Here is a 26437-nt window from a genome sequence, read left to right as displayed (position 1 = left end):
CTTCAAGTTCTTTTTCCTACTTTCACACTGAATCCGTGTGTGTAGCCGGTCTTGGCTTCTGCACAGGAGAGAGGAATGCTGCACTTCTAGTTGTCTCCCTTTTGCAGGCCTCAGTTTCCTCAGCAGTGGGCCAGCCAGGTGGCAGTCACCGATTCCTGGCCCATTTTTCCCACTGTGTTGGGCAAATCCCCGCCTTACTTCCTCTTCCAGAGTCACATTCTTGGGGCACAGAGAACAAGGACTTTGACAGCTCTTATCACACATTCAGCGCTCCACAGTGCGACCAGTGACTCAAGAATGTGCCCCATACTGGGATGGGCCTCCCTTTCTTTGGGGGCCCCTTTGTGGGTCCTTATCAAAGGAACTAATAGCTGCTGAGCTCTTAACTGTGTGCCAGGGGCACTCTAAGTACAATCTCATGAAACTTTCTCTTTGTAATACCACAGAAGGTGGGCTTCCATGCCCATTTCACAGGCAAGGAAACTGAGGCTTAGAACATAATGCCTTTCCAAGGCTTCCAGTTGCCCCTGACTATGCCGCTGCCTCGTGCTCCAGCAAACTCAGCCATTGGTGGTATTCTTCAATGCTCTTGGCTCTTACCTGCTCCCCCGCTCAATCAGGGGCTTCTCACTTTCTTCCTTCAGGGAAAGCCTAGCGAGTTTCCTCCGTATGAGGATTGATGTTTTCTGTTTGGTAGGCTCCATCCCTGGCAGGCAAAAGACAGGTTATGACCATAGCTTCACACACGGGCTGAGATCAAGGGGATTTCCCCTGACCCTACGTTTAGAGGGATGAGGGCTTGCTCCCTTCCTCCTGACTTGGAGTGTCCAGTGGGAGGCAGAGCCCAGTCCCACAGAGAAGCTGAAAGCACCAGATCTGAAGGCCCAGTGGGGGTGGGGGGGCTGGTGATGGGAGGTGTGATTTAGGCGGTCTTCCCAGCTCCAAAGCCCAGAGCCCGACGCTCTGACCTTCACACAGCTTCCACAAGCCTCCAAATAAGCTTTATAGACCCCTCTTTGGCTTATACCAGCTCAAATGGGTTCTGAACTATCCCTGGGGCAAACACATTCAATGTTGTCCCTCTGGCTCACTGACCTGTCCTTTCAAGTGCCTTCCTGACGGGGCTGCAGCAGCCGAGTGACAGCCAGCAGGCAGGAGCTGCCCCGATCTGCCAGGGAGGGCAGGGCCAGGCTGCTTGGCCCAGAAGCTGGAGTTACAGCAGGAGAGGCCTCCCTGGGGCTGGTACGGGGCTCTTCCAGCTCTACGGTTCCTTCCAAGTTACCAAGAGTGGATTCCCTGCTGCTTGCTCTGCCCAGCCTCCTTCAGGCCTCATCTCTAGTGCCTCTGCAGGCCCTGCTTTCCCAAACAGGGCCTGCACTGGACACAGAGACTTCCAATATGGGAAAATGACCACTACCTCAAAATGCATATACATTGTGACCCAAAAAGTCCACTTCCAGGAACCTATTGCCCTGGAATAGAGATATAAGGATGAAGATGTTCCCTTCAGCACAATTATAGGAGTGAAAAATTGGAAATGGCCCCACGTTCAACAGCAGGGGACTAATGAATAAAGTACAATGCACAGCAAGTAAAATGCTCAAGAAGATGATTGACTGGCTTGGCCAATGTCCACCCGAGGGCGAATTAGGTCATGGAAGAGCACACACCCTGTAACACACACACACACACACACACACACACACACACACACACACACACACTCAGGTCTGTGCCCAAAAGGAAAGGACTGGAAAGATGGGACAGCAAACATTAAGGGCACTTAGTTCTGAGTAGAAGGACTGTGTTCTTCCCTTTCTTTGTAATTAAGATTGAGTTTTTAATTAAAAATAATTTTTTAATGTTTTTATTTATTTTAAGAGAGAGAGAGAGTGATCAAGCAAGGGAGGGGCCGAGAGAGAGGGAGACACAGAATCTGAAGCAGTCTCCAGGCTCAGAGCTGCCAGCACAGAGAGTGATGCAGGGCTTCAACCCACGAATTGTGAGACCATGACTTGAGCCAAAGTCAGACGCTTAACCAACTGAGCCACCTAGGCACCCTAAGTTTTTAATTTTTACCATAACAATGTATTGTCTTTGTAATAAAAACTTTTGAGAGTGCACGTGTGAGCAAGTCGGGGAGGGGTAGAGGGAAAGGGAGAGACAGTTAAGCTGGCTCCATGCTCAGAATGGAGCCTGATATGGGACTTGATTGATCAAACCATGAGATTACGACCTGAGCCAAAATCGAGAGTCAGACACTCAATCAGCTGAGCCATCCAGGGATCCCAAAAGCTCTTAAAAATAAAAGTAATCTATTTTAATTACTCAGTAGGTAAGTAAATGGATAACATTTACTATATGATTTAAACCTTGGGGTGCCTGGAAGGCTCAATTGGTTAAGCGTCAGACTTCAGCTCAGGTCATGATCTCGCAGTTCAAAAGTTCGAGTCTGGGGGCGCCTGGGTTGCTCAGTCAGTTAAGCGGCCGGCTTCGGCTCAGGTCATGATCTCGTGGTCCATGAGTTCAAGCCCCGCGTCGGGCTCTGTGCTGACCGCTCAGAGCCTGGAGCCTGTTTCAGATTCTGTGTCTCCCTCTCTCTGACCCTCCCCTGTTCATGCTCTGTTTCTCTCTGTCTCAAAAAAATAAATAAACGTTAAAAAAAAAAAACAAAAACCAAAAGTTCGAGTCTGGCATCGGGCTCTGTGCTGACAGCTCAGAGTCTCAGCCTGCTTCAGATTCTGTGTCGCTCTCCTTCTCTGACCCCTCCCCTGCTCATGCTCTGTCTCTGTCTCTCTTTCTCTTTCAAAAATAAACAAAATAAAAAAATATTAGTCTTTATATAGTTATAAAAGCAAAACACATGTTAGAAAAAGTTTAAACATCACCTAACGGGGGAAAAGAAAAAAATTTAGGAGTCTGTCACCATTCCACCCACCAGAGGTGATCATTGTCAACAGTGTGGGACCTGTCCCTCAGGCTCTGTCTTTCTCATTCTGTGTCTGTCCCTCACACAGATTCACATACATATATGTGAATATATGTTTATATCACATATGCACTTTTTAAAAAAAATGGTATCATAGATAAGTACTAATTGTGAACTTGCTTTTTCCCATAACAGTATTCCTTCCTGACTCTGCACACTGGCACGCGTAGACACGCTGACCCCCTTTAACGGCTGCCCAGTATGCACTATGTACATCGGGACCATAATTTACTGATCCAATCACCTACACGTGGATGTTAGTGTTGTTTCCAGTTCTTTGCGACATCAAATGATGCTGTGATGAATATGCTTGGAAAGATATCTTTGGAAAAATTGTGTAAGTATTTCTGTCAGATATATTCCTAGTGTTAGAACTGCCAGGTGAAAGGTATACACCGTCTGAATTTCGACAGGTGCTGACAGAGGGCTCTCCAAGACAGGGATATTGATGTACACCTCTCCAGGGGTCTCTGTGGTACCTGGGCTTTCTGACATTCTCACCAGGGGTGGGTGTCACTCAATTTGCAAACCTTGCCAGGCTGTTGGTGAAAAGTGATACCTTAATAGTGTTTACATTCTCATTATTCATCCTCAGTGAGGTCAACATCTTTTACACTCACTGGACATATGAACTGCTTCTCTTTTGCATTGCATGTGTTTGTCCTTAGCCTCTTTTTAGAAATGTAACCTCTACCATGGGGGAGGTTACGTCTTTTTCTGGCCTATAGCCTGTTAGGAACATTTGTCCAGTTGTGGTTTTTCTTTCAAGTTTTTGACATTTTTCTTCGTTTTTATTTTGGCCATGGAGGAGTGCCAGCCATCGCCTTCACAGCTTCTGGCTCTCATCTCCTACTTAGGGAAGCTGTCCCTACTCCAAGATTATGAAAATATTTACTATTAGGGTTATTTTTTTACATATAATTTTTGACCCATTTGGGATTTACTTTTTTAATTAAAAAAACAACAACACCTTACTGTTAACGAAAACCAAAAACCATCAGTCCTCTCGGTAGAGAATCTGGTTTCATTCCAGTGAGCTGGGGAAAAGCAGATGCCCTGGGCCCGTCTGCCTCCACCTCACCCCCACCCCTGGGGCTCAGGCACAAGGTCCACGGCACCACTTACTTGCAACCCGGACATCGTCGATGGTGACCACTTCATCCAACTGCAGCAGGAACTTCTCGGTGAAGGTGGCCAGGCTGGCTATGAAAAACCGGCCGTACTTCCTGGTGAATTCCTGCAGGGAACATGGGGAGTCTGCTGCTGCAGGGAGAGGGGTCTGCCCCCAAGGCCAGCTGAGGGAGGACTTGGGAAGCTGGCAGGTGAGACGAGACCAAAGCCATGAGTCAACTATGTCCGAGTTAAGTGGCATCTGGTCCTCAGCCAAGAGGCCTCTCCCAAGAGCTGACTGGGCTCAAAGATAGGAAATGGTTTAGAACTGGTCAAGCTGGGCGCCTGCGTGGCTCAGTCAGTTAAACGTCTGACTTCGGCTCTGGTCATGATCTCACAGTTTGTGAGTTCAAGCCCCGCATCGGGCTCTGGGCTGACAGCACAGAGGCTAGAGCCTGCTTTGGATTCTGTGTCTCCCTCTTTCTCTGCTCCTCCCCCACTTGCTTACTCTCTCTCTCTCTCTCTCTCTCTCTCTCTCTCAAAAATAAATAAACATTAAAAAAAAAGAGGTGGCCAAGGAACACCCAGAGGTTATTCACTAAACACAAAATACATAGATGTGGGTCTTGAAAAAAGTTCTCATTAGTAATTTTGTAATTAATTCATTTAGAAATCAAAAGATGCAAGTTAAGCCAGCCAGTAATGACCAGCCAGCTCTATGAAACCTGCTGGCTTTCATGCCCCCTTTGGCCAGGGTACCATCTAGGGGCCATGCTCAGTGCTGTTGCTGGACTGTCATTTGGGGGAGACTCTCTGGGGGCAGTACAGCCCTCAGCACCCAGGCCTGGCAGCCAATGGCACCACTGACCTCAAGCTTCTCCCTGGTTGCCATAATCACAGTGTCTAAATCGTTCTGCCTTTTCTCTTCCACTTGACACAGAGACTCCATTTCTTGGATATGTGCGGGATGTCCGAGATTTTGATGGAGCTTCTGGGCATTTTCATCCTTTAATCAAACAATCCAGAAATCAGTGGGGATTTTGACCTGGTCTCTAGGTCAGGGCCAGAATGTCACGGGCCCATGCCCTCTGCTAAATGGCCATAGTCAGACTTATGTGCTCTGACCCGGGTGTGGGAAAGGCCATGGATGGACAGAGGAAGGCAGAGAAGGCAAGATGGGGGCATGACTAGAGCTGACTCTGAGGGCTGGGGAGTGGGAGAGCTGAGCAGCAGCCCCAGTATAACCAGAGCCTTAAGTCCAATAAAATCAATGGCATCCATGTCTCTGTTCCAAGAACCAGGTAGACCTTTGCTGCTCATGTCAATGACCACACTCCCACAGAATCAGCAGACCCACTCATTAAATCCAAAAAAGGAGTTTATTGAACACCTTCTATGAAGAAGAAGGCATTTCTCCAATGCCCTGTGTCCCTTAGTCCCCATGCAACGATGCCAGCCTGGCCAGTTCTGCCTATTCCTTGCCCCCATTTCTGAGCTCCCAGGGGCCCTTGGTCCCAGAGAAGGAGGACTAGTCCTGGGGCTCCCACCTTCCTTATCTCCAGCTTCTCCTGATAATCCCAGAACTGTCCCCGGATCTCTTTGGCAGATGCACAGAATCTTTTCCAGTGGTGTTCTTTGAAGTTCTCCATCACCAGCCAGCAGACCTGGGGCAGCAGCTCCTCAAATCTCCTCATCTGGGCCCGTAATTCTACAGGAGTTGGGAGGTGGGGGACCAGGCAAGGGAACAGAGCAGAGCCAAGCTGCTGAAGTGATCTCTCCCACAAAGCCCCAAAGCAATTTCCCAAAGAGAAGGACTTGGTCTACAATGTGGTCATAGCTATCTCATTAGGAGGGATCCTATGGTCAGAGCAGTACAGAAAATACTGGATTAAGCAAATTCAAAGGACTTCTCTTCAATACTCTACAGGACTTCCCAGCTTATGAAAAGTGCATGGAGCCTTGAGGAGTCTGTTTTATCCATTATCTCCTCAAAGATTGCCTCGACCCTGGTCCCCTTCTGTCCCTGGGGACCCCTAAGTAGCTCTACGTTACACCTACCTTCTCATCCATATCCCTTTACCTCTCCCAGACTATCATCTCTTTGTTTCTCTGCATTGTGTTTTGGAAATTTACTCTGATAGTAGAAGCCATTCACAATTTCAAAATTTCAGCTATTTATTTTTCCAATATAGAAGTTCTATGTGGTTCTCTTTCCTATCTATTTGGTCATTTTCATAGTCTCTCACTCCTCCCTCATGTTTCCAGTATCCTTTTTAATTTAACTGTAATAAATACATTATTTTATATTCTGTGTCTAATAGGTTCAGTATCTGAAGTCTTTACTGATCTCCTTCTGCTGCCTCATGCTTTAGGGGCCTTTTCCCTGTGTGTGTGTGTGTGTGTGTGTGTGTGTGTGTGTGTGTTGTTTGTTTATTGTGAGCTCTTATTCTGGGAATTTGACTTGTGAGAATCCTTAGAGGCATGAATTGAAGGTGGGTTTCTTTTCTAGAAAGGATTTATGGCGTCTACCAGATAAGCATCTGGGCACCACTAATTCAAGACCATTTTAAGCTAAATTGTCGGTTGGAGGTCTTTTGGATGATCTACAAAAACAAAGTTAACTTCAGGCACCAAGGCCATTTTATAGCTACAGATTCTTATTAGAGTTTCCCTTCTGCTTTACCCAGTACCAAGGTTTTTTAATAAGACAGTTTCCTTCTAGTTGCTGCTGCTGGTGGTGCTGAAGGACAGGGGAGGGGGACTTGGTTTCTGTCTCATTTACCCCACTTTGCAGCTAGAGCCCTGAGGGGGTGGTCCCAGTTTTCTGTGGCTTGTGTCCTTCCGGACTTTGCACCATGGGTGGTCTGGGGCTTTGTCTTCTGCTCCCAAAGCCCTGGAGGCCATGAAAACAAAGGCTCAAGCTCACCTGGGAGTCAGCAATATCCTTACGGCAATGTGTTAGTGTTCAATTTCTTTCTTGGAGTTCCTATTTTCACCCAATGTGGGACCCTTGTGTATTTCTTACTTTATGGGTAGCTCATCAATTAAAAGAGCTCATCCCAAAAATGGTATATCCAATACTTGTAAATGTTTTCAGTGGGAAAGGTGGTCAGGATACTGGACTCCCAAATTTCAGGAAATGGAAGTCTCCATTTAATGGGAACTGTGACTCTTCCAGAGAGGGACATAATCTTCGGCATTTCCCAAACCCATACATTTGACCACAGAACCTTTCTTTTGAGGAAGGTCACATAGGATAGGATCCCAGACTTCACATGGGGACATTCTGAGCTAGAGAAACAAAATGCTCCAGTAGTTTCAATGCCAGTCATTCTACAGCCACAGTAGTGAGAGCCACCACTGGTTATTTCCTCTGTATATGGCAAGTCTGTGTAGTGGGCTTAATCCTCAAAACACTTGCACAGTGAGTGTTGTCTTTATCTCCAGTTTACAGACAAGGAAACTGAGGCTCACAGAGGTGAGGTGACTTGGTCAAGGTCATAAGGCAGAGAGAAGGCAGTGCTGGGCCTTGAAACTAGGTCTAGCTCTCCTCCAATCATTTCCCCCTTCTACCCAACACAGCAGGAATAATTAGGACTTACAACCGCATAAAACACGCATGGCTACGGACAAAGATGCAGAGGAACGTGGAGAAATGGGCAAAGGTGGGCGCTGGGCGTGTTTTCACAGCCTCTTTAATGTCATTACAATAAATGTAAATGGCAAGATGTATTCTACCTGCCTGTTTTCACGTCCCTATTCTCCAGGAGGCTGTGTCTATCGGGGTCATCAGAGCCCAGCATGGGCCAGGCATACAGTTGATACTTAACAAATACCCGTGGAAAGTTTTCTTCAAACGTTCAAATACAGAGTTACCACATGACCCAGCAATTCCACTCCTAGCTATACATCCAAGAGAAAGGAAAACGTACGTCCACACAAAACGTGTATGTGAATGTTTATAACAGCAATATTCACAGTAGCCAAAGGTGGAAACAGACAAATGTCTACTGATGCAGGGTAAACAAAACGTGGCATATGCACACAATGGAATAAGAGTGAGTCATGAAAAGGAATGAAATACTGACACATGCTACAACACGGATGAACCTTGAAAATGTTATGCAGAATGAAAGAAACCAGTCACAAAGGAGCACACAGTGATTCCGTGCATATGCAAGCTCAGAATAGGAAATCTAAAGAGGCAGAAAGTAGTTGAGTGGCTGCTTAGGGCTGGGGCAGTGATGGAGGGACAGGGAAGTAGTGATTGTTGCCCAACTCTGAGCATATACTAAAATCCACTGAATTGGAGATTTTACACGGGCAGATTGTGTGGTATGTGACTATCTCAATAAAGCTGTCAAAATTACCTGTGCAATGAACAAAACATTTTTGGTGATACATATCACCAGATTTCTCAAGAAAAGTGATTTTTTTTCAGCGTTGTTGTGCCTCCCAGTTAAATCTGATCAATGTTTTTACCTAATTCCAAGATGGCAGCTTTTCACAGGGAGGCTCCTGTGCCTCCCTCAGTGACCTCCGGGTCAGGAGGGCACCCTCCAGGCTGTGAGGCCCAGGCTCTGCTCAATTGGTGGCATGTGCCACACCCTCGACCTGCCTGCCCACCTGCCGCCCAGACCCACCTATGAGGCAGGAGTTATGGTACTCGTCTGTCTGGACGTGGTATTCCAGGATCCTCTTGCAGATATTCTCTGCACACTGGTCAAAGTTTTCGTACATGCAGTCAGGCCTGGTGACTGAGTGCTTCTCTTTGCGGTAAAACTCCTGCAAAAGAGGTTGATGCTGTCTGGGCAAGGATGCTCACCATGGGGCTCTGGCCCATGCTCCTGCATCCTCCACCCCACTCTCCACACCTCCTAGCCCATTCTCCTGATGTCACTCTTCCTACCCAACTGCCCTTTTTACCACTGCCAATATCCCAGTACTCAAGGCATAAGTGACTGAATGGCAAAACTCTTTTTTTGTCCTTCAAGACCCAAATGGAATCTCATTCCAATGACCAGGTTGAGAGCGTTCTATGAAGTGCCAAACTAGGTACTAGGCCAAAGGCCACAAATATGGATGACTCACAGACCCCATTCTGAAGCATTTGCAGCCTAGTGGGAGGCCGACAGGAACGCACACAGACAGCCCTGTATGGGGTGTGCTGGAACTGTGCACTCGGTAGCTCCAGCAGCCCCATCCATCTCCCTGTGGTGCCGCCATGTCTGTTGCCCTACGCGGGGTGCTGGCCTCCCAGGGACAGAGACTGGGCTTGTTCCTCTTAGCCCACCCAGTATCTGACATGTAGTAAGTGTCCGAGAAATGTTTGGTGGCTCAGTAAATGGATAAATGAATGAATGAGGTTTAATTTTTAGGATGAAGAAAACACCACATGAAGTGACAGAAGCTAGGTAGCTGTGATTGTGGGTCCCTTTCTCTCAATTTCACCCACAAAGCCATTATCAGCAAAATCTAAGAGGCAGAGGTGGCTGGGGACATATGGCCAGCAGCCAGTCCAGGGGCACGCAGAGGCCTCTGGGCAGCAGCCCTCACCTCCACAACATTCAGCAGATGCTCATTGCTCTCCCAGAGGAGGGTCAGGATGATCCCTTTAAAATCCCTGAAAGACACAAAAGACAGATCCCTGAGGGGTCTTGTCTAATCACACCAAATGGTGTGGACAAAACCAAATGGACAGAACATTCTGAGTGCTCAGCAGCCCAGCCAGGATTGGACAGTTCATGTGATTCCCAGGTGTGTTCTCACCTAATATTTCTATTTGTCTAGTTTAATGGCTCTTGTATGTGATAAGCTGGGTTTGGCCCCTTCCAAGAGTCTATTCTCTTTTGGCCTCATCACTCATTGTAGCTACTTGCTCCTGCCCTGGGACCTTTGCACACACTGATTCCTCCCCAGAGAACATGGTTAACTTTCTTCCTGGTCACATTTGCTCCTGCTCTTCCTCAGATCCTAACCTGGTGGCAATTCCTGACCATCCTGGTCCAATGCTCTCAGAGTGGTCCTCAGCCCTACAACACTCCCCACAGAGGGATTTGGGATTGATTTTTGTGACCGGCTTCTCTTCTAGAAGATGGTAAAGTCCATCTAGACAGACCGCATGTGTCTGTTTTGCTCACCATGGGACCCCCAGTCCTGCTACAGGGTCTGAACTTATTTGTACCTCAGTATTGGTTGAAAGAAGAAAGAACAATTTCTTATTAATCAAATAAGCAGGACTTCCTGTAGGACCAAACATCCGCCTTCCGGTACCTCTGCCATTTAGGCTGACTCTGCACACACTGGGGCTTTATTAAACAAAGTTGCACAATACCAGTGGATATTCCTGGCCAGTTAAGTCAATTATCTCAATAGTAAAAGTGAAATAAGGGAAGGGATAGATGTATTAGAACTTAATTTAACTTAGAACCTTAAGATGTAGGACACTTAATTTTTCACAATTTTTGTTAAGTGATGCAGCCAATTTCTAAAACATATGTATATAGGCCACTCACTGTTTCATTTTAAAATTCACTCATCATAACTAAAGAAAATTAGAAATATACTGAAAAGCAAAGGAGAAAATGAATGCCAACATTTTATTGTATTTCCTTCTGGCTGCTTTTAAAGTCAGTTTGGAATTAGGTTCATGTGTATTTTACATTCTGTTCACTTGTTAAGTGTTCCCCCACATTAAGATATCTTTTTAAATGGCTGTGTAACACCATCTAGTATGTAAGCACCATGGTTTGCAATCCTCTATTTTTGGACTGTTAGGTTTTCTGATTTTTTTAAATCTTTCTTTTTTTAAAATTTATTTATTTAAATTCAAGTTAGTTAACATACAGTGTAGTATTGGTTTCAGGAGTAGAACCCAGTGATTCATCACTTACATGTAACACCCAGTGCTCACCCCAAGTGCCCTCCTTAATGCCCATCCCCCATTTAGCCCATCCCCTACCATCTGTATTGAAGAGTCTCTTACGGTTTGCTTCCCTGTTTTTATCTTATTTTTCCTTCCCTTCCCCTATGTCCATCTGTTTTTTAAATTCCACATATAAGTGAAATCATATATTTTGACTGACTTATTTAGCTTAACATAATACATTCTAGTTCCATCCAGGTCATTGCAAATGGCAAATTTTCATTCTTTTTGATTGCCGAGTAATATTCCTGTGGTGTGTGTGTGTGTGTGTGTGTGTGTGTGTGTGTGTACCACCTCTTTATGCATTCATCAGTCGATGCACATTTGGGCTTCTTCCATAATCTGGCTACTGTTGATAGTGCTGCTATAAATATTGGGGCGCATGTGCCCCTTGAAATCAGCATTTTTTAAAGTTTATTTATTTTGAAAGAGAGAAAGCACAAGTGGGGTAGGGGTGGAGATGAGAGAGAGTTCCAAGCAGGCTGTCAGTGTAGAGCCTGACGTAGGGCTCAAACTCACAAACCATGAAATCATGACCTGAGCCAAGTTCAAGAGACAGATGCCCAACCAGCTGAGCCACCCACGCACACCCCAAAATCAGCATTTTGTATCCTTTGGATAAATACCTAACAGTGCAATTGCTGGTAAGATACTTCTGTTTGTTTGGGGTTTTTTTGGAGGAACCTCCATACTGTTCTCCAGAGTAGCTGCACCAGTTTGCATTCCCACCAACAGTGTAAAAGAGTTCTCCTTTCTCTGCACCCCTTCCAGTATCTGTTGTTTCATGAGTTGTTAATTTTAGCCATTCTGACAGGTGTGAGGTGGTATCTCATTGTGATTTTGATTTGTATTTCTCCAATGATGAGTGATGTTGAACATCTTTTCATGTGACTGTTAGCCATCTGGATGTCTTCTTTGGAGGTGTCTATTCATGTCCTCTGCCCTTTTCTTCACTGGATTATTTGTTTTATTGGGTGTTGAGTTTGATAAGTTCTTTATAGATTTTTGATACTAACCCTTTATCTGATATGTCATTTGCAAAAATCTTCTCCTATTCTGTCGGTTGCCATTTAGTTTTGTTGATTGTTTCTTTCGCTGTGCAGAAGCTTTTTATCTTATTTTTTAATGTTTACTTTTGAGAATGAGAGACAGACAGAGTATGAGCAGGGGAGGGGCAGAGAGAGAGGGAGACACAGAATCTGAGGCAGGCTCCGGGCTCTGAGCAGTCAGCACAGAACCCGACACGGAGCTCGAAGTCATGAACCATGAGATCATGACCTGAGCCAAAGTCAGTAGGTTAACCACCTGAGACACCCAGGTGCCCCCAGAAGCTCTTTATCTTGATGATGTCCCAATAGTTAATTTTTGCTTTTATTTCCCTTGTCTACTATTTGACTAGGCCTCATCCTTGGACACCGCCTTTGGCTTGCTATGTCCTATGTTAGTAAGAATACTACTAAGTCAGGGGCACCTGGGTGGCTCAGTTGGTTAAACATTGGACTATTGATTTCGGCTCAGGTCATGATCTCACTGTTCATGAGATCGAGCCCCGTGTTGGGCTGTGCACTGACAGCATGGAGCCTGCCTGAGATTCTCAATCTCTCTCTCTCTCAAAATAAATAAATAAAGATTTTTAAAAATAAATAAATAATTAAAAATACTGTTAAGTCAGTTCAGATACTACCCACCCACCCCCACCCAATATCTGAGCACCTCTGATTTCCAATAGCCATGGCCTGCCTGCAGCAAGAATCCTGCTAAGTAGGCAAGAATCCACTACCGTTGAATTTTCAATCTACTGACCTCCTCACTCTGCATTTTGGCTATAAATCTTCTCTTGTCCTTATTGTATTCTGAGTTGAGCCCCATCCCTCTTCCCTGTTGCAACAGTCTTGGCACCTATTGCAATGGTCCCACATAAAGTATTCCTTACTGTTTTAACAAGTATCAGAATAATTTTTTCCTTAACACCTCCCACTGGCAGTGCCTGGGAGGGACCATCTGCACCCTCCCTTGATAAACTGGGAACTTCCTCTAAAATCTATTTACATACTGGTTAATGTTGGGAAAAATATGGAATGGATTTGTTCCCTTTTCATTTGTTTGCATTCTAGTGAGAATTAGTGTTTTGTCCACATGTTTGTTCCTAATTTTATTTCTTCCTCGCTTGTGGTCTCTTCCAATTCTCCCCTTACCCTATTGTGTGCTGGAAATTTCTTTAGCAATTTTCTGGGGGAAGGGGATGGGGAGAGGAGCCAATTTTTCCTTTGTTGTCTTTATTTACCACTATTGTGTCTTGACTGGTTGTTATCTAACTTTTAATTGCATTTTATCTCAAAGGAGTTTAAAAATTTATTTGCCAAAATTTTCCATCTTTTTCCTTGTGATTTCATCTAGTGCTTCTTGGAGTGATGATCCTGCATTACTCAAGGGCGGCCTGTAGACAACTTGCTGGCTTGTCTTCACAATTCCAAGAAGAGGACTCTCTTCTACCCACGTGCACAGGGAAGGTGAAGGCTTGGGGAGAAGTCACTTAGCCAGAGTCCCAAGGTAGGGGTAAAAACATCATCAGTCTGATTCCATTTTCTGAGCAAGTCACCACTGTGTTATGCTAGGTAAGTCTCTCCCTTTCAGAGATTTCATAAGTGCTTGATTTTTTTTTCTGTTTAGCCTGTGATCTTTTTTTTCACCACTAAAATACTGTGGTGCATCTATACTGTGGCTAACTATTTAGCAATACAAAGGGATGAACTACTGATACATGCGACCACTTAGGTGGATCTCAAGGGCAACATATTGAGTACAAAAAGCCACTCTGCAAATGTCATACACTGTATGAGACTGTTTATATGAACTTCTTGAAATGACAAAATAATAGGGATGGAAAATGATCAGTGGTTGCTCAGGGTTAGGGATGGAGAGGGAGAGGGCATGGGTATGGCTATAAAGGGGTGACAGGAGTGACATACAGTTGGTGGTGATGGAACAGTTCTGTTTCTTGATTGTGGTGATAGTTACATGAATATACACATGTGATAAAATGACAGAACTATAAAAAGTTGAAAGTCAAGATTTTGATGACGAGGAATGCCTTTTTTGAATGGGACAAGGGAGCATCTAGCTGCTGACTTGGACCCAACTTCTAGGTCCTGAAGTCACTCTTCTTTTCTTTATTTTTTAATGTTTATTTATTTCTTAGAGAGAGAGCTGGGAGAATGACAGAGAGAGAGGGAGACAGAGGATCCGAAGCAGGCTCTCCGATGTCAGTTCAAAACTTGACATGGGGCTTGAACCCACGAGCCATGAGATCATGACCTGAGTCAAAGTCAGACACTTAACCAACTAAGCCGCCCAGGTGCCCTGAAAACCACCCTTCTTTGCAAACTTCACAAACCCCAGAGATAAGACCAGTGGGGCAAAAAGGCTGATGGTGAGTTCCCTGATTAAGGGGGAGAGGGTATCTCTGAGTCTCTTTGATTGCTTTCAATTTTCTGAAGTTGCTTATTTGCTTGAAATGCAGCCATTAAGTGGAACAGAGTTTGTTTTAATAAATGAAATTAAAATAAAGGGAAAGAGGAAAGAGGGAGGTGAGGCATTAAAAAATTGAAGAAAAAAACCCACAAACAAATCCCAGACTTGAAAGAGGTGTGCTTCCCACTACCCCAAAAAGCTTAACTTAGAAAATGTGAAATTTTGGTGAAAATGTCTCTCAACAAATTTAGGTGAAATGGGATGAGACAAACTGACCTTGACCCTCATCTCTCCCCTTGCAAATCTCTCCTGCTCTGCCCCCCCACTTCTTATTTTCCCCTCAGCTGTGTCAGATTTAGCCACCCCCTTCACAGAGACAACAAGTTAAAATGGACTTAAAGGAAAAGGTGCCACTTACTCAGCTGGTGGCGGTGGCTTCTCCCCGAGCACCTGGTACTTTCTGTCCATTCGGTTGGGCTTGGAGTACCGTGTGATGCTGTGGGACAAAGGTGGATCAGTGTTCTGGAGGCTGGGGTAGACAGGCAGGTCTGTGGGAGCCCCACCTAACTTGCTGGAGGCCCTGCATCTGCCTGTGGGACACCGTGACCCCCATGTATGGGCCTGAATCCTTCAAGATACTTCCCTACTCCTCAAAGCTTTGGAGATGCTTATCGTGGGGGTCAAGTCCTTATTGCTAAAACTGACCCAAGGCCCCTGGGAAGGGGCAAGGGGCCAGAAATTCATATCCTTGCTTTCCTGTGGGGAGGACCCAAAGAAAAACAGGTTGAAGTGCTTTTCAAACAAAAATACAATGTGCCCAGTTAAACTTGAATTCCGTATAAGAAGCAAATAATTTTTAGTGTAAGCATGTCCCATGCAACATCAGACAGCCCCAGCAACATGGACTTCATTTTGTAACCACTGAGAGACTGAATATACAGATGGGCAATAGCTGGACTGTACAAAAATACAGAACTCTGACCCAGAACCTGCAGCAACGTGCCCAGGAAACCAATTCCTTGTCTATAATAAACAACTCGGGAAGCCAGCCTGATAGAAGTCAGATCTGGAGGAAGCCATATTGTCATCTCTAGTGGCAATCCAGAATGCCAAACAATAACTCCTGTAACAATCATCTCCAAATGGCCGGGACTTGATGACTAACTGACAGCTTCCCTGAATTTTGTCCCTGCTTGCAACTTAGAACCAATCAGGGAAAGTCAAGTACACAGCCCTAAATAATCACATAGAATGCCCTGCTGCTAGTTGGCCTGTCTCCGGCTTCCCCACATCAACAGCCTCCAATAAAGGCACACTTAAAGCCTTCCTTTTCTCCACTATACAGTTTTTCACTCTTGTCTGCCTTTGAGTCTCTGCTAAAACATAAGTAATGATGGCTGACTCCATTGCTGTACCAAGCTCCGAGTAAATAGCCTTTGCTTTTCTCATTTGGTTTGTCTTAGGTTTATTTCCACGTTGCAGATGGCATTCATGTTCATGGACCTTTTGGAGGTATGCAAAGCAGGAACTGCCTCACTGCTACTTCCTCAAAACCAGGAATCAAACCATATAAATGAGGGCTCACAGAGGACCCAAAAGTCAGTTCAGCCACTGGCTCTGTTACTTGCCTTCTGTTGAATCAGTGTCACTGTGGGCCCACATTCACTGAGTAATGAGTCTAATGACCCCTACAGGGGCATAATGGGCAGAGTGCCTGGCCAGGATGCAGAGGCTCAGGATTTCTCCTGGAGAGAAAGCCATCTCCAATGTCCCTCTTTTTGACTGGGAAGAATGGGCATGGGAGGAGGGCTGGGATCTACCAGTTGTGACCATGGAAAACCACTGAATGCCCAGATGGGCTCTCAAGGTGGGAGGCTGTGTGAGCTGCATCACTCAGCAGGAATGAGCACAGAGCTGACTAACACCAGCTTCAGAGCAAACTTCTCACTGGGTCCATTGGGGTCTCAGAGCTGTGAGTACAGGTGGTACTTTCCGAGGACAGTCTGATAAATGGACAGGGTGGTCTCTGGCCTATGTCTAGGGGGACAGGGAAGGCATCTGGGAAGGGGAGATCCTCAGCAGCCCAGCAGACCTACCTCGTTGTTGAAGTGGCACTGGCACTGGACAGGGCCTTTCTCACGACATGTTCTCCCCGGTTCCGGTGTCGCTTCAAGCCTTTGGGTGATGAGCACCCAGGACAAGAACAGAGGACCCAAGGTGAGGATGGACCAGGTGGCAACACTGGCTTTCCCACCGCCAGTGCCCCAAGACCCACAGGCCTGTTTGTCTCTACCTGTCTGGAACCGATCTTTGTCACACTGCTGGGTTGAGCATTTTGAGTTGGGAAGTCTGAAACCAAAGGAAAGGATATGAGCTTTTCCCCAGTGACCATGAGGACAGCTCAGGGCAGGCATTGGGTACCATCCCAGTTAGCACATAATACCATGTGAATGTGTCCTATTATGAGGCCCATTTTAGAAGAGGAAACTGAGGCCATGTACACCCCATGGCCACTCACTGCAGGATCTTCTTGACCACTTCCACAGCTGGGTCTTCAATCATGGACTTCCCCATGCGGCTCGGCTGGGCAAAGGACTCAGGGGTGACCAAGTCTACCTTGGCTTCCTCTTCAAGGACTTCTGAAGACACCAGGATGTCACTCTCCACCTCCATATCGATCATGATGTCATCCTGCAGGCCCAAGAGAAGAGCCTGAGTGTGTGGGCCCAGTCTACATACTAGGGATGAAGGCAGCTGGGTTCATGTTCCAATGCCACCTTGCCCAGGGGCTGCAGTGGGAGGCTAGCTGCCTGATTCTCTGAGTCTGTATTTTCCTTCTAAAAAATGGTAATGGTCATATCTCCTTTAGAGAGTCATTCATTCATTCATTTATACGTGCATGTGGCTTTCAAAAATATTTCCCAAGTAACTGCTTTCTGCAAGGCTCTGGCTGGGTCCTGGGACACAGGGTGGAGAGGTAACATGTGATCTTTGTTTTTATAGGGCTTACAGTCTAGTCAGAGAGACAAACATTTAACATGCACTTCTACAAATAAACGTCTAGTCAAAATTGTGACCAATGCTATGAAGGAAAAGTTCCAAAGTCTTCCATGAGGCTGAGGGTCGTGGATTTACAAGGCCAGCCCATAGATGTGTCCAGGCAGTGTTCTTAAAATGGGTGAATGAATGAATGAATGAATGTGTGGACAAGTGAGTGGCCAACAGGCCCTACAAGTCGGACCTTAGAGAAAGGGTAGGAGTAGTGGCCTGCAATGAGGGCTTAGTTAGGCTATTCCCTATTTTATTTGAGTCTTGTCTCAGCAGTGGACTATAAGAGGGAAGGACCCTAGCTGGACTCCAGAGTTCTTTCTTGAAGGGCGCAGGTGGTATGATGCTGGTGGTATGATGGAGGGTTAGTATTGGTGGCATGGTGGGAAGCGCCTCCCCATAGAAGGAAGGACTGGTTCAAAACATGGCAGTGAGAGCAGAACTTGAGGGATGTCCACTTATTACCATATTGTTCTATGTCACACACTCCTGGAAGTGGTTGAGTGTCTCTGGTGTTCAAAACCTGATGTGAGGGGCTGAGTGCAGGGTGGGGGTGACAGAAGCTCTGCCCTCTTGGGGTACACAGTCTGGAGAGACAGCCCCTAAAAATGGAGACATCACTGTGGTCTGTGAGAGAAGGCCCAGTGGGAAGTGATGTCTTTTGGGTGGGAGTGGGGGTGAGAAATGAAGAGACCATGGAGGGCAGACCAAAGAGGCTGCTGTGAAGGCTCAGTTGAAGGATGTGGATTTCACCCTGAGTGATCAGGAGAGTGGCACAGTCAGACTGACCTTCTCCAACATTATGTCTGGCTGTAGTTCAGGGAGTGGATCATGAGGGAACATGAGAGGAAAAGGGCAGCCATGTGGGCAGGAAGAGGTTGGTGGAGGTGGGGTGGGGAGAAGCCAGTGGTTGCTTATGCGCGTGGGTGGGAAGGAAAAGGCTGAAAGGCAAGGGTAGCCTGAGAGCTGGCAGCTGGTAGGTCTTGGTGAAGGTGAGGAGATGGTGCCAGGAGTGAGGAATCTCCTAAGATGGCAGGGAAGTGGACTATTTGGAATTTGAATCCCAGATCTGACTGCACAGCCTATGGTCTTTCCAAGGCAACCTGGTAGGCCTGGTGTTCAGCAGGACCCTGGGAGCCGTCTCTTCCCTTAGGCTCTACTGAGCTCTGCAGGTCTCCTGAGAGCCCAGCCGTGACAGCTCACCCACCCTTCCCCACTTCCCATTCCCTTCCTCTACTGTCTGTTCCTTACAGTAAAGACAACTTGAGTCGTGTATACGATGTCCAGCCTGCAATTCAGGTACTGAATCCTCTGGCCCAGTTTTTCTTTCCAAGTCCGGACCAAGCCAAGGAGGTCATCCGTGGCCACCACCTAGGAGAAGAGAGCTGCAGGAAGCAAGCTGCAGGAGGGCCGCCTGCCTCCATCTGAACCACAGGCCTCTGGATTCGATGGAGGCCCCTCACTTGCAGGGAGGGCCCTAGGAGAGTGGGCGGTGCTGGCTGGCTCTCTCGGGCAACTGCAGTGGGGCAGCAAATCTTTCACTGACTGGGCATCAGGAGTTCTAGTCCTGGTTTTATGGGTTCATTCTGGGCAAATGATTTGAGTTAGCTCAACTTGGTCTCCCCATCTGTGTGGTGGGACACAGAATGTTCCTTGGAATCTCTTCTAGCTTTGACGCTCTTAGAAGGAAATGTTTGGCCCCAAATGGCCACGTTGTGTGTGAGTGAAATGACCACAGCCTTTCTGGAAAGTGATCTAACCATTTCCACAACAAGGTCAGATACACACCCCCTCAAGCAGCAACCCCACACACCCTGCCCCCAGGTGTGCAGGAAAGAACGTGTAAGGACGTTCACCTTTACGTGTACCCACACATCACTTGTCAGTCCTCACACTTGGTCCCCTGCATTGTTCACTGACCTATGTACATGACCCAGGCCAGGAGGTGCCTTGGCCTCTTCTGCTTCCTTCATTTCTAGTGCATTCTGAGTCCTAACCATTCCCCCTCTACTCAACTCTGGAACTGGAAGGTGTCCCTGGTGGTACCTTGTCCAGGCCACAATTCTCTGTGCTTCAGTTATGACACGCTGCCTCACTCCTCCCTCCCTCCCTGCCTTTCTGCACACAGCAACCTGAAGCCCCTCCATGTATGTGGCACTGAGCATGTGACCCTGGCCACACCTGTCCATGGTCCCCACTGCCTTCACCATGCAACTGATGCATCGTTCCCATCTCCTGATCACTGTTTTGCAGAAGTGTCCAACCAGTCTCCTCCATCAACACAGGATTGCCTGCCCACCCAAGTTCAAGTTCCCCTGACCTGGCCAGAAGGCTGTGAAAACCTTCCCCTGTCCAACACTCTGATACCACAAGAAGAGGGCAGTGAGGGGGTTGGAGAGGTGAGGAAATGCAGGAGAACAAATGTTTCTGCTCTGGAGAGGCAGAGCTGTCCCTAAAGGGACTGATAAAGAAGTCATGGCAGATTAAGCTGGTTTCCCCCTGTTCCCCAGGGGTCATGCAGAAATAACTGCATGAAAACACAGAGGTCACAGGGGCTCTGCAAAAAAATGAGAATAATATGAGGGATGTGTATTCACTTAGTGCTTTGTGGATGTTTGAACTTTTCTCAAGAAGCATGTGTTACTATGCAAGAAAAAGCATAGAGACTAAATGTCCTCTCAGTGCTAACAAACATGAAACCTCAACTCAGTCACTGAAACGGAAGAGAAAAGACAAAGCTTGGTGAGGAAGGAACATCCCATTCAAGAAACCTCCAGTTGAGACATCTGGTTCTCGAGTGCCTGGTCGAGCTGTTGGGAAAAGATTGCCCGGGGAGGCTGGGACAGATGTGGAACAGGGGACAGAGATGTGTGCTGGTGGCAGAAAAACAAGCATGTAAACAACGTAAACATCCAGAGACCTGATGTGCTGATCCACACTGCTCTAATTTGGACATTTTAACCAGTAGTAACCGTAGAAAACAGTAGTAACCAGTTCATGTGCAATGATCAAAATGAGCAAATGAAAAATCAAACAAAAAGTGGTTGTTCAGAAGGCAGAGTCTTGCCTGCTTCTGTTTTTCCTCTAGGGCTGAGTTCCAAATACAGGGAGGGAAGCCTGGTGACATTAGCAGGGGAGCGAGGTCAGACTGAAGCCCCACGTTCACTGGACTCTACATGCTTGCCAGGGAGGGGCTGGGGGCGAGAGAAGGTGGCTGTTTTCTCTTCTCTTCCTTAATTCCAATGGGTCCAACAGGGGTTAAGTAGGAAGGCTCAGAGGCCCCTCTGGAGCTGGAGAAATCTTGATGACAGATGTAAATTTACTTTCAGTTTGATTCTTGTATAATGGCATCTTTACTATTCATAGCTTAGCAAATACTGAATACTTACTTTTTTATCTCCCTTTGAGTTTCGACACATTTCTATTTTCCTTTGAAGCTGTTCCAGAGACGAATTCAATCCATCTGTTTGCAGATTGGATTTTGCAACCTAGAAAAACCAGAACTTCCAAGGTTTGTTTCTAGAATACTTATTTTTTTATTTATTATTTTTTAAATATGAAATTTATTGTCAAATTGGTTTCCATACAACACCCAGTGCTCATCCCCCAGGTGCCCTCCTCAATACCCATCACCCACCTTCCCCTCCCTCCCACCCCCCATCAACTCTCAGTTTGTTCTCAGTTTTTAAGAGTCTCTTATGTTTTGGCTCCCTCCCTCTCTAACCTCTTTTTTTTTTTTTCTTCCCCTACCCCATGGTCTTCTGTTAAGTTTCTCAGGATCCACATAAGAGTGAAAACATATGGTATCTTTCTTTGTATGGTTTATTTCACTTAGCATCACACTCTCCAGTTCCATCCACGTTGCTACAAAAGGCCGTATTTCATTCTCATTGCCACATAGTATTCCATTGTGTATATAAATCACAATTTCTTTATCCATTCATCAGTTGATGGACATTTAGGCTCTTTCCATAATTTGGCTATTGTAGGAAGTGCTTCTATAAACATTGGGGTACAAGTGCCCCTAGGCATCAGCACTCCTGTATCCCTTGGGTAAATTCCTAGCAGTGCTGTTGCTAGGTCATAGGGTAGATCTATTTTTAATTTTTTGAGGAACCTCCACACTGTTTTCCAGAGCAGCTGCACCAGTTTGCATTCCCAACAACAGTGCAAGAGGGTTCCTGTTCTAGAATACTTGTTTTGATCAGCAACATATTTAGCAAAACATTATCTAAGAGATGAATTAAATATTGGAAAAACGAAATTGGTGGGGGGAGATGCACAATGTTATCAGAAACTAGATCAATGCAAATGTAAAAGTTTTTGTTTTAGGGGTGCCTGGGTGGCTCAGTCGGTTAAGCGTCCGAATTCAGCTCAGGTCATGATCTCACAGCTTGTGAGTTCGAGCCCCGCATCAGGCTCTGTGCTGACAGCTCAGAGCCTGGAGCCTGCTTCAGATTCTGTGCCTCCCTCTCTCTCTGCCCCAACCCACTGGCATTTTGTCTCTGTCTCTCTCAAAATTAAATAAACATTAAAAAAATTTTTTTAAGTTTTTGTTTTGTTTTTTTACTGTCAAACAGATAAGGTTTAAAAATAAAATCGACAACCCACAGTAGTGGTTGAGGGTATGAGGAAGAACACACTCATGACCAGCTGGTGATGAGTTGTCTGTAAAAGCCACCTGGAAACATGTGAAGCCTTAAAACATTCATGCTCTACCCCAGTAATTCTAGCTCTGGGAGATACCTTACAGACATAATCAGAGTTCCCTGCGCAAGGGTATTTATCATATCACTGGGATAATAAGTGAAATCCAACAACTTATTTCTCCAAAAAGGATTGGCTAAGTAAAAATGGCAACACATTCAGGAGAGGGAAGCCAGAACAATAGTGTTTTGAAATAATCTTTAAAGATTATATAGCTTACAAAATTGTATAAAATAGAAAGAGGCTGGATTTTGTGTGTGTGTATGTATATGTGTGTGTATATCTTTTATATATTATATAATATAATGTATATATAAAATCTTTATATGCATAGAAAAAAGCCTAAAAATAATTCAAAGTCTTTCCTGGCTTTATTGAGATATAATTGACATGTAACATTATGTAAGTTTAAGGTATACAACGTATACCTTATTATAAAGGTATAATTTGTATAATTTGACATGTGTATATATTGCAAAATAATAGGAGATTGGATTAGTAATCAAAACCCTCCTGACAAAGAAAAGCTCAGGACCTAATGGTTTCATGGGTGAATTCTACCAAACATTTAAAGAAAACTTCACACCAATTCTTCTCAAGCTCTTCCAAAAAATAGAATAGGAGGGAATGTTCCCAAACTCATATTACAAAGCCATCACTACCCTGCCGCCAAAGTCAGGTAAGAATACTACAAAGAGGGTGCCTGGGTGGCTCAGTTGGTTAAGCATCTGACTCGGGCTCAGATCATGATCTCATAGCTCATGAGCTCAAGCCCCACATCGGGTGAGCTCGTGCCCTGCTTCAGGTAGCACAAGCCCTACTTCCAGTGAGCATAAGCCCCGCTTTGGGTGAACACGAGTTCCATTTTTGGGTGAGCCCTGTTTCTCTCTCTCCCACCCTCCCTCTCTCTGTTTCTCTCTTTCTCTCCCTTCCCCTCCCCCCTCTCTCTGCCCCTCCAGGGATTTTCTCTCTCTCTCTCCCTCTCCATTGCTCACTTGCACCCTCTCTGTCTTCCTGGCTCTCTCTCTCTTAAAAAAAAAAAAAAATAGAACACTACAAGGAAACTACAGACCAATATCCCTTATGAATATAGATGTAAAAATCCTCAACAAAATATTAGCACATGAAATTCAACAGCACATTAAAAGCATTGTATACCACGATCAAGTGGCATTTACCTCTGCGATGCAAGGAGGATGGTTCTACAAATGCAAATCAATCAATGTGACACCACATTAATAGAATAAAAAATAAAAATCATTTGATCAGTACAATAGACACAGAAAAAGTAATTGACCAATTGGTCTATTCAGATTTCCTATTTGTTCATGATTCAATCTTGGTAGATATATTTCTACAAACTTACCCATTTCTTCCAGGTTATCTAATGTGTTGGCATATATAATTGGTAATAGTCTCATGATTCTGGTATTTCTGTGGTATTAGTTGCAATGTCTTTCATTTCTGACTTTATTTGAGTCTTATCTCTTTTTTTTCTTAGTCTGGCTAAAGGTTTGTCCATTTTGTTTATCTTTGAAAAACCAGCTCTAGCTTCATTGATCCTTTCTATAGTTTTTCTGGTCTCTATTCCATTGATTTCTGATCTGATCTTTGTTATTTCCTTCATTCTGCTAACTTTGTTTTTTTTTTCCTAGTTCCTTGAGGTTTACAGTTAGGTTGTTTATTTGAGATTATTGACCTGGGTTCACATTTTGAAATTTAAAAACAATTTTTTTAATGTTTATTTTTGAGAGGGAGAGACACAGAGCACAAGCAGGGGAGGGGCAGAGAGAGAGGGAGACACAGAATCTGAAATGGGCTCCAGGCTCTGAGCACAGAGCCTCACATGGGGCTTGAACCCACAAACCCCAAGATCATGACCTGGGCCAAAGTCAGATGCTTAACCAACTGAGCCACCCAGGCGCCCCTGAGCTAGGTTCACATTTTGGCTCTACCATTTAAGAGCTCTGTGTTCTTATCTAAGTCACTTAATTATTCTCGGCCTCAGTTTCTTTATCTCTAAAGTAGGAATAAAACAGTACTTGCCTCCTACAGTTCTTGTGAGGACTAACATTGCTAATCAAAATAAGTCAGTTATCAGGATGCATGGTGCGTAATAACTCAATGAATCCTAGAGGCTACTGTGATTTAATCTCTGTCTTCCTGGCTGGAATTTAAGTTTCATGGGGGAGAGCCCACAGTGGTATCCCCAGCACTTGGGACAGTGCCTGGCATGCAGGTGTGTGTGTGTGTGTGTGTGTGTGTGTGTGTGTGAGAGAGAGAGAGAGAGAGATAAACATCTACCAGGTAAAAAGTGAATCTGTCCTACCTCGCTCTTGATGTTCACTTGTAGATTTGTCAGCAACCGCTGGATTTTCTCTATGAAAATAAGGTCCACAGACAGGTTATGAAATTTGCTTTCAAACTTATTGATGACATCATTGGCCTGTAGAGAAATATAAAAAGTAAAGGAGGGGGCCGCCTGGGTGGCTCAGTCAGTTAAGCATCAAACTTCGGCTCAGGTCATGATCTCACAGTTTGTGAGTTCGAGCCTGCGTCTGTGCTGGCAGCTCAGAACCTGGAGCCTGCTTTGGACTCTGTGTCTCCCTCGCTCTCTGCCCCTCCCCCACTCACACTCTGTCTCTGTCTCTCTCAAAAATAAATAAACATTAAAACAAAATTAGAAACTGATCCTTTTTTTAAAAAAAGTAAAGGAGGGAGGTTTACTTGGAACGTATGAACTTTGGAAGCAGAGGGGGACAGGCTCAATTTTTTGGAAAGGGGGCTTGGCAGGGCTCATCAGGCAAAGTACAAGGGCGCCCCGGATGCCTGGCTGGAGGTCAGGGGCAGGGCTCCCCAACCTGGTCCAGGTATTCATTCTCCATCTTCTCCATGTTGATCATGATTAAACTTTCAACAAACTCTATTCGAGAAGCTTCCTTCTCCAGTCGATGACACAGTGAGTCAATTTCTTCAGCAGAAAAGTTGCCTCCATCAGAAAACAATCTGAAAATAGTTTGGGAGAAAGAAAAGCCACTGATCAGACATGAAACTTCCCACCCATTCCAAATCCTGTGGTTGACAAGGCTTTAGATTAAAAGTTTAAGATCATAGAAAAATGAATGCAGGTCGTTCAAAGATAGAAGCAGTGAAATAACCCAAAAGTCCTTCAAGGGATGAACAGAGAAACAATATGTGGTATGTACACAAAATGGAACAGTATTCGGAAGGAATGAAATTCTGACACGTCACATGGGTGAGTGTTGAAGACACTATGTTAACTGAAATAGGCCAGACACACAAAAGGACAAATATTGTGTGATTTCACTTATACGAGGTACGTAGAGAAGTGAAATTCATGGAGACAGAAAATGGAATTGTGGCTGTTGGGGGCCAGGGGGAGGAGAATAGGAGTTAGTGTTTAATGCGTTCAGAGTTTCAGTGTATAAAGACAAAAAATTTTGGAGATGGATCGTGGTGATGGTTGCACAACAATGTGATTGTACTTAATGCCACTGAACTGTACACCTGAAAATGGTTAAAATGGACGTTGTACGTCCTATATATTTTGTCACAATAAAAAATGGAGGGGAAACAAGACCACTTCTCGATAGAGAAAGCCCAGTGTCCACAGAGGCCCCGACGCTGGCTCCCACCTGCAGTGCTTGATGAACTCGATGTTGGCGTAGTGAAGCTTGCCCAGGTTCTCCTCCAAGTACTGGCGGAAGCTGCGCAGGGACACCTGCACGACGTCGATGTAGCTGAGCAGCTCCTGGTGCAGTGTGCTGCTGAGAGTAACCAGCCTGGGAGACACAGGAGGGCAGGATGATGACGTGGGCATGGCAGGGCAGCCTGGGGGCGCTGCTTGAGCTCCACTGCGGTGCCCATCTGTGGGGCTACCAGAACCACTGCCATGTTCTTCTGGGTAGAAAAAGAGGCTTTGAAGGAAGCTCAGAATGCCAGTGTGTGCAGGGCACAGTGCGGAGCTCTCAGTGTGCTGGGTCAGAAGACATCCCTCTCCTCTCTCTGGCCCTTGCCATCAAATTACTAAAGGAATTCCTAGGTCCAACTGATCTGGCTCCTCCCTGCAGCACAAACTTTCTCTCTCACTCCTGCGCCTGGTGTTCTCCTGAGGGAACACCCTGCAAGTTCCCTCTTCACCTTTAAGTCCACCCTAACCAGCGATC

The 26437-nt window shown here is 45.6% G+C and overlaps 1 protein-coding gene across 1 annotated transcript in view; it reads right to left on the bottom strand.

Annotated features, from left to right (window-relative positions):
• CCDC180 (coiled-coil domain containing 180) overlaps positions 1-26437 on the bottom strand; it is a 64101-nt gene that overhangs the window by 5316 nt on the left and 32348 nt on the right. Inside the window, 15 exon segments of the mRNA XM_053908113.1 lie at positions 601-706; positions 4115-4226; positions 4968-5105; positions 5647-5807; positions 8743-8884; positions 9656-9722; positions 14914-14991; positions 16592-16725; positions 16727-16844; positions 17014-17186; positions 18795-18914; positions 20933-21031; positions 24580-24696; positions 25112-25256; positions 25907-26053. Of these exon segments, the coding sequence (XP_053764088.1) occupies positions 601-706; positions 4115-4226; positions 4968-5105; positions 5647-5807; positions 8743-8884; positions 9656-9722; positions 14914-14991; positions 16592-16725; positions 16727-16844; positions 17014-17186; positions 18795-18914; positions 20933-21031; positions 24580-24696; positions 25112-25256; positions 25907-26053 (1857 nt within the window).

This window comes from Panthera pardus, unplaced genomic scaffold (assembly GCF_024362965.1).
Source record: "Panthera pardus isolate Hobbes unplaced genomic scaffold, ASM2436296v1 HiC_scaffold_20, whole genome shotgun sequence".
Taxonomy (NCBI): domain Eukaryota; kingdom Metazoa; phylum Chordata; class Mammalia; order Carnivora; family Felidae; genus Panthera; species Panthera pardus.
The sequence above is the reverse complement of the archived record's forward strand: the minus strand, read 5'-3'. Positions and strand labels throughout refer to the sequence as shown.